This window comes from Stylophora pistillata, chromosome 4 (genome assembly GCF_964205215.1).
Source record: "Stylophora pistillata chromosome 4, jaStyPist1.2, whole genome shotgun sequence".
In the NCBI taxonomy this organism is placed as follows: domain Eukaryota; kingdom Metazoa; phylum Cnidaria; class Anthozoa; order Scleractinia; family Pocilloporidae; genus Stylophora; species Stylophora pistillata.
Window position 1 is genome coordinate 28607189 of NC_142522.1, and position 8763 is coordinate 28615951.

At 38.9% G+C, this 8763-nt stretch overlaps 1 protein-coding gene and 1 pseudogene across 2 annotated transcripts in view; both read left to right on the top strand.

Annotated features, from left to right (window-relative positions):
* Nucleotides 1–3183, top strand: part of LOC148733209 (octopamine receptor beta-2R-like) — a 23006-nt gene extending 19823 nt beyond the window's left edge. Inside the window, exon 2 of the mRNA XM_088758899.1 lies at nucleotides 1514–3183. Coding sequence (XP_088615025.1) covers nucleotides 1710–2573 — 864 coding nt within the window. The 5' untranslated portion in view covers nucleotides 1514–1709 and the 3' untranslated portion in view covers nucleotides 2574–3183. The remainder of the gene's footprint in view (nucleotides 1–1513) is intronic.
* The window catches only part of LOC111328895 (adenosine receptor A3-like), a 21133-nt pseudogene that overhangs the window by 2102 nt on the left and 10268 nt on the right, over nucleotides 1–8763 (top strand). The gene's annotated exons all lie outside the window — the stretch shown is intronic.

Here is an 8763-nt window from a genome sequence, read left to right on the forward strand (position 1 = left end):
CATTCACAAAAAGTTTAAAATTCAAGTTATGTTAGGTACTCATTTCGGCTCAGAGTAGGGAACTCTTAAAAAGTTTAAAAAAGGGAGAATTCAAACAAAGCGAAACATTGGTTTGTTTAATATTGCCGGTGGGAAATACGGCACATTCAGATTAACACATGGATCGCATATCGCTTGAGCCAATCACATTGAAGCAGCTTTCTGAGTCAAGTTTTAAACCGGAGACTGTCTCCGAGCCTTAGTTTCTATGTAATTTAAGAAACTTCCTTCCTATTTTTTTCTTTTACACTGATGCGTTGATGCAAAAGATAATTTTTTTTGTCTGTGAATGAAATGACATTTTTAAAAGGAAATAATATGTACTCAAATCTGTTATACACAAAATCAAACTCCATGTCACCGAGAAATTCAAGTTATGTTAAGTACTCATTACGGCTCAGAGTAAAGAACCCTCAAAAAGTTAAAAAAAAATAACAATAAATTAGAATTCAAACAAGGCGAAATATCAATTTGTTTAATATAGCCTGCAGGCACACCGGCACACTTGATTAGCATTTTAATCGCTCTCTTACAAAATGCAAAATCGTACGTGATAAGAAATTCGTTCAATTTTTCCACTATTGTTCACAGACCTACACTGATCGGAGAGGTGGTTTCTCGAAGTTAACTTGAAAAACGATCTTGATGTATCCTCACGATCGTAAAGATGTGATATTTCTATCGCGTTTTCCATGCTCCTTTGTACACTCAGCTAAATGTATTCTGGGCCAATCATATTGAAGCAGTGAAAAAAACATAACATGTCAACAAAGCAGCTATCTTAATTGATAAAATGAAAAAATATTTTCTCTGCAATCCCCACCGCGACCAATAGTAAGCTGTAAGTGATATATATGAGCTGCATACTATTTAAAAATATTTCTGAAAATAATAATTGAAAATTGAAAGGGAAGTTAAAGGTTGACACCGATGTTTCTACGGCTGCTGCAAAGCTTTACACTAAGCTTTCAAAGGTGTAAATCTGGTGTTATCTAGTAAATCTGGTGGAGAATGTGTATAAGAAATTGAAGCCAAAAGTATGAAAGAATAGTTGCAGAAAAAAAAAAGTTTATGAGATTTTCACGGTTTACAGAAGGGCGGCCCAACTAAATACGTTCACCATCTAGTCTTGGCACAGCGTTACATTGTCAGTTTTAAAGCGTCTCTTTTTCGGTTCCACACATTATTTTCTTGCTAAGAGAAAACTGTTTTTTTTTTTTGTAAAATGACTAACAAAAAACGCCCTATTTTTTTCTCGTCTTGTTCGAATTTACATATTGAATCAAGCGATGGCTTTTTTGAGAATTAGTGCGTTGAACAATCATGTAAATACATGAGTGAACTCTCAGCCAATGAGATTATACTATGCCGGTGGTTATACTATGAGCGAGCATCTCATAGTATAATCACCATAGCAAATTCTAGCCATGTTTTGAACCGATAACTTATTTGAAACTCAATATCTTTCATATAGGTTCTTCCATCCCTGATCACTGCTGTATTGATGCCTGAGGAGGGCACGAAGGACATACAAAGATATTCTCGTCCTCTAAATCAATCAATATATAACGTATCAGCTACACACCTCCTCCATCGTAAACCTTCATTAAGATAAAACACTTCTGAATGTGTCAAAGCGGATCATCCTGCAGTTAACATGAGAGTCTGAAATGGAAAATGTGTTTGACTTTATCGGCTGGTTTCTTACAATCACAGCAATAGCAGGAAACGGCTTTGTGATCGTTCTAGTGTCCACAATTCGCCGACTTCGCTCCTCTGCCAATTGGTTCGTTCTTTCCTTAGCAGTTGCCGACTTTTTGGCTGGATTCGCCATTTTCCCACCAGGATACCTTTGTCATGAAACGTGCAACCGTAAGTTGGTCTCTGCCTTTTTTTGGCTCTCCCTTACCTCGTCGGTCTCTAACCTCTGCATCTTGACTTGGGATCGCTACATCGCCATCCTTCGCCCGATGAAATACCATTCCTCTTTGACGATGAAACACACAAGACTGATTGTCATGATGGCATGGTTAACTGCCTTTGCATTATCGCTGTCAAATTTTGTGAAATTTTACATTACAGATTCCGACACGGCGTTATTAGTTTTTTTCGTTATCAGCATCCCTGCTTTTTTTATACTGTCCAGCGCATTTCTTCTTTACGCGATCATTCGTATCCTTGTCGCGGCGCGCGAACAAACGCGCCGAGAAGCTGCTTTTCATCTTGAACTCACGGACTGCAGCCAAGCCGAACAGTCAGTCACGGCTACAACAGACGCCGCCCCGCGTTGCAGAAACAAGAAGCCAAATTCAGTTCCTTTCGTAATTGCGTTAGTCTTGCTCTTTTTGGGATGCTATGTAACGGTGACTGGCTTAATTTTGTGCATTAATTTCTCATGCAACATTTCCGAACTAGGAGGACACGTCCTAACCACTTTGCTAACCTTGAATTCTGCAGTCAACCCTTTCGTCTATGCTTTTATGAAAACGGACATAAAGAGGGAACTAACAAAGCTCATTCGAAAAGTAAAATAACTCGATCAGTGTGAGACTCCTTCATAATGCTGTGATTTACTAAGCCAAAAAGTGATGATCATGAATTTAACTCAGTCAGTGTATTGCGTGCGTAGTGTAAGTAACAGATAATTTCAAAAGTAGTGGAGAATAGAGGCATTTTGGGTGTGCCTTTTTTTCTGACCAGCATCATAAGTACTTCAATGACTCACGTTGTCGCCATGGAGGTGGATAGAGTTTCTACTTCTTCTACTCCGTTACGATTCGGTCCGTAAACAATTGAGTGAAAGCGAGTGTGGAATTTTATTATTGATCAACCGGTTTGTCAAAGAAAAAATTTTGTTTTGATTCAAACGTGCTGTTTGTTTTCCAGTATGTGGGTTACGACAAGAACATAGACTTGAATAAGACGAATTTCAGTCATAATCAGAAAGTTCTATGGCCGCGATTCATCCTGTTTGATTTTTGAAGAGTCAAAGGACATTGAGTTGTTAACACCGTGACTGTAAAAATCTTCATTAGTACAGCTATTCACGTATACAGAATTTAAGGTTACTAATATTTATTTAATTGACACGTCGCTGTCACTTAAGGACCTAAGTTATTAAAATTTTGTGTAAACAAACCATCACCACGGGTGTCAGCTTTTGCTATCTCGCGTCACAATGATAAAAAATTCTTTTGTTGATTAGTACAGGAAGATGTTGGTAGTAAAATAACTTGCAAGGGCGGCTTTGGCTTGATCTCAGCTGTGATTATCTGTCGGCAATTTTTATGAGCCCGCCGAGACGGTTTTGCCAAAATGATAACCGCAACTGAATGGTTTGGGAAGAGCCATGGATTGCCTCTCTCGAAAAACTGTCGGGCTCAGGTCAAGAAAAGTCAACAACACTAGTGGACTGATCCAAAGTTTTTACTTCCTGTCCGTGTTTCCGTTTTTGCTTTTTTTTCTTTTTTTGTTCTTTCAAAAATCAATAAATCTGAAAACAAGTACCATTGCATACATTTAAGTTAAAGTAATATTGAAATTCAGTTTGGCCGGAGCATTCTATTGAAATAATATGGCATCACATTGGAAAAAGATCAACGCTGAGATATTCGTTTAGTTTTAGCGCATCATTTACATAGTGGCTTAACAGGTATTTATGCTTTAAGTAGTCTGACAAATACATCATTCATCGGCGTAGTATTTAAAAGCATCGTAGATGTGTCGACTTTGTAGCTGGTCGAATATCCTTTAATCTTTGCCCGCGTGTTTCCAAAGTTCTATAACTCCGGCATTTGAGACCTTAAGCAGTCAGGTAGGCAACGCCGAGGAAGACGTCGATCGAAAAATTATTTTTCATTTTAGTTAGCATTTCGCGAATGCCTAAATGTGTTTACCTTCTCGCACGGCGCCACATCTCATCCTCAGCTTGACGTATGTGAGTAGCGTTGAGTTCCAAATGGAAACTTAAATGATTTGCCGTCGGGGTTTCTGTTTTTAAACCACGTAAATTTTGATGATTTCCCGTTGTTGTTTTGCAAAGGACGGCTGAGAAATCTGCAAAGTTTTAAAATGCACATGCTAAACTAATTTTCTGTTCATTAAATCTTGTTTTTTTTTTTTTTTTTTCCTCTGCCAAGTCCTCGTTACCGTCGTGGTCGTGGTTCGCTTGAGGTCCCTATTACAGTCCCTTCCTTTTACCATTTTCCTCCCACCCGACCGGTCTTTAAAGAAGAATTTAAGACGTATTTTGTTTTTATCACTTTGTAAATCGGCAGCTGGTGAGTTAGACATTTCTCTCCCAAACAGTCCTTAAAGCAGTATCTATGACGTATTTTGTTTTTTTCGCTTTTTAAACCAAGCAGTTGGTGAGTTGAACACTCCTCTCTGCTTTTTACCTCCTACCCTGTCCTTAAAGCAGTATTTATGGTATATTTTGTTTTCGTCGCTTCGTAAAATAAGCGGCCGGTGATTTAGACAATTCTCTCTACTGTTTTCCTCCCACCCAGCCGGTCCTTAAAGAAGAATTTAAGACGTGTTTTAATTTTGTCGCTTTGTAATCCAAGCAGCCGGTGAGTTAGACATTTCTCACTACTTTTTACCTCCCAACCAGTCCTTAAAGCAGTATCTACGACGTATTTTGTTTTTATCGCTTTTTAAGCCGAGCAGTTGGTGAGTTAGACACTCCGGTTTACCTTCTACCCAGTCTACAAAGCAGTATCATGTTATGGCGTATTTTGTTTTTATCGCTGAGTAAACCAAGCAGGTGGTGAGTTAGACAATTCTGAAGTACAATGAAATATATGAAGTTCATATATTTTGTACTGCGGTATTAGATACATATGATGCACGATCCTCGCAGTAGATAGCGCTATTTAAGCAATAGCGAAAATCAGACCTGAAAAAAAATCAGGCCAGTCCGGGATTCGAACCACTGACCTCTGCGATACCAGTGCAGCGCTCTACCAATTGAGCTAACAAGCCAACCGGGAGCAGGCCGTTAAGTCGATTCGTAATAAACCCGTGAAAGTGATAAATGAGGTACAATGAAATATATGAAGTTCATATATTTTGTACTGCGGTATTTGATACATATGATGCACGATCCTCGCAGTAGATAGCGCTATTTAAGCAATAGCGAAAATATCTAAGACCGCAGTACAAAATATATGAACTTCATATATTTCATTGTACCTCATTTATCACTTTCACGGGTTTATTACGAATCAACTTAACGGCCTGCTCCCAGTTGGCTTGTTAGCTCAATTGGTAGAGCGCTGCACTAGTATCGCAGAGGTCAGTGGTTCGAATCCCGTACAGGCCTGATTTTTTTTCAGGTCTGATTTTCGCTAATGCTTAAATAGCGCTATCTACTGCGAGGATCGTGTATCATATGTTAGACAATTCTCTCTACTTTTCAGCTCCCAACCAGTCCTTAAAGTAGTATCTTCGACGTAGTTTGTTTTCATCGCTTTTTAAACCGAGCAGTTGGTGAGTTAGACACTCCGGTTTACCTCCTACCAAGTCCACAAAGCAGTATCATGTTATGGCATATTTTGTTTTTATCGCTTTGTAAATCAAGCAGCTGGTGAGTTAGACAATTCTCTCTACTGTTTCTCTCATCCCACCCAGCCGGTCCTTAAAGAAGTATTTATGTCGTGTTTTGTTTTTGTCGCTTTGTTAACCAAGCTGCCGGTTAGTTAGACACGAATTTTTAAAGTGAAAGAGCCTTACTTATTCTTTATGTTGTGCATTGAACCGGTTTCACTTAACATAAAATCAGAATAAGCGCGACTATCAAAATATTAATTGCAATTTCGAGAGGTTTAGTCGAGAACACGTTTTTTTTCCTAATTTAGCCAATGTTACAAATTGTTGGTGTCTCTCAATGCATTTTTTTTTTAATCCCGAAACTAATTTTAAATCAGTTCGCTCCAAATCGTTTAATCAATCCATTATAATGTGACGGGCCACGTAACACTGCGTCAAAACGTATACGCATGCGTCAACTTCGAGCATTCCCAATTTATTTCGGGTACGCGAAATACTTTCTTAGTTTGTATCATCTGCGGCTAATCAACAACCATGGATGGTAGACAAGAGGACTACAAAAAAAGGTATGTTGAAATTAACTCTTTGCAATTTTTTGTCCTGAAATTGTTGGTCGAACTCTTTACGGAATGCTCCTTAGTGTTTGCTATTACTGATTTCACTGTTGCAGATTTGTAAGCTTTTTGTCAGTTCGTGTTGTCTATCTATGTCTGTTGATGATTTGTTAGAAATTCTACTTTAAAATAATAATAATAATAATAATAATAATAAAATAATAAATAATAAATAATAATTTAGCAATGGACATTCCACTAGGTGGCTCTTCCTGTCCACTGTTTCCAGATCGAATTGGAATTTGGAATGTTAGTTTTTAAGTTTTTGGTTTGTTAAGTTTTTTAAGTTTTTTTTTTTAAGTTAACTTGATACGAGAGGCATGTGTTATCCTTAGCCTTAACTACCAAAATATATGCTGATAATACTGAATTGAACACTCCACTTATGTGGGGGGGGGACAGGGGGGTCGGAGTCTCCCGCTTCCCGTGCCACGTTCTCCCACCTCCCGTACTTGTGTGCCCCCTTGCCTCCCGACTCCCGCCCTCCATTGTGTTGCTCCCGTCTTCAGGCTAATCAAGAGGATCAGAAACCCGGGTTTAACTTTCAAACAGAGCTAAAAGTTAATATTCTTGTTCATTTCGGCTGGCCTTTGTTTTGGCTGGGGATCATTAGTTCCCGATGAAAGCTACTACTGGTCAGTTCTCTTACTAAACTAAGTTTCACTAACCGGGTTATCACAGTTTGATCGTCGCTTCTGACATCTCGTCAGAGACGAAAGTCTCAGCTCACTATGTGATGTAATAGCTATTGCCAATTCAAAATCAAATGAAAAAATCAAGAGGTAGACGTAACGTTTAGAGTTTGCTTCTTCTGTATTTGTGCTTGCTTTCCCTTTTTGACGTAAGTAGGACTAAGTATTCGTAGTAAGTACATCAATTGTTGAACCGTTTGCATTTTGAGGGTTCAGTTTAATTGCTGGTGAAGCATGATTGAACGGTCTTGTTCGACCGATTATCAGATTTGTTCCATGGGTTGAAATCGTCTTTTAACTTTTGCTGTTAGAAAAAGTCTTCCATGCGCCGGGGAGGCCGCACTGACCTCTTCCTACTCCAAATTTTGGCTAGAGCCTCTTCTTCCTCTGAGTCAAGATAACATTCTTGATTTTCTTCAGTTTCATTTGTTTCTAAATCACATTCCCCTCGGCAGTCTGAAACGATCTGGCAAAATGTTTCTTCAGTTAGCTCTAAACAACGGTTGAATAATCGTATCGAATCTTACCAATTTCACAAATAACGTCACTTTTCATGCATTTTGCTTCTTCGCTAGATGTTCCGAAGCGAAAACGTCTTTCATCTTGTATGACATATGTAGTACCAAAGAAATCATTTGCGTCTATCGCACGTGAAATGAAGAGAGAGAAAAAGTTGGATTTGCATTTGATTGCGTAAATTCTAGTATGTGATGACTGATGTGTCTTGTGATCATACCCAGGCAAGAGTATGGGCTCTACATCGCTTCTATAGTTAGTACCTGATGAATCACTTTCTTTGTTGGAGATTTTTGACAGCAACAACTTACCAGACACTGTACTTGACAAGCTATCTCATGACCAATGACGTAATCAATTTGAAGAGATCCACAAATTTACCGGAGTAATGCTTTTTTTCCAGCCCGGGTACAAATTTACGTTTTCTGGCCTCCGAAAATGTTTTTAAGCATTGGTAGATGTTAACTGGAAATTTCAAAACCTTGTTAGAGAAGTGTTTATGACTTAGTAATACCCAGTAATAAACAACAAACTATCGTCTTATTTATTTCTGCTCCCGGTTCCCGCCCTCATGTAGATACCGCTTCCCGCCCCTTGTTCTTCCGCTTTCCTCCCTCTCCCGACCCTTGTTCTCCCGGGCTCCCACCCCCCTGTCCCCCTCCACACTTAAATTAAGCTTAAATTTGAAAAAAAAAATTCCCTGCCATAATGTAGAGTGAATTTCTCATTTTCCGGTGCTTAATAGAGAAGACTTAGTTGCACATTACACAAAACTCTGGGGACATTGTGTTATGTTCTTGGGCAAGACACTGTACTCTCACAGTGCCTCTCTTCACCCGGGTGTTTAAATGAGTACCAGCAAATTTAATGTTTGGGGGTAACCCTACGATGGACTAGCATAGCATTCTGGGGGAAGTAGAAATACTCCTATTTGCTTCATGCTACAGAAACATAATAATAATAATAATAATAATAATAATAATAATTTAATATTTATATTGCGCAACTTAACATGTCGATATGATCAAATGCGCATCACAACACTGTTCGGGGGACTTTGGCCAGACTGCATCAGCAGTTTACAAACAATCAAACAAAACTTATTTGAAGATGCCCCCCTCCCCCAATTCCCAGTAAACAGGCCAGACCACGTCACAGTAATCTCATGAGTGGGTTCTTTAACGTCCCCTGCCTAACCAAATTATCTAATTAATAGATGCAGGAGACGGGACCTACGGTTTATTCGTCCTTATCCGAGAAGACTAGAATATCTATCCATTTCTTATTAAAGAAAGGTAGCGCATTCTCCTCAGTTATTTTAAGACCTTTAGTGTTGGTCCGGCCGGGGCTCG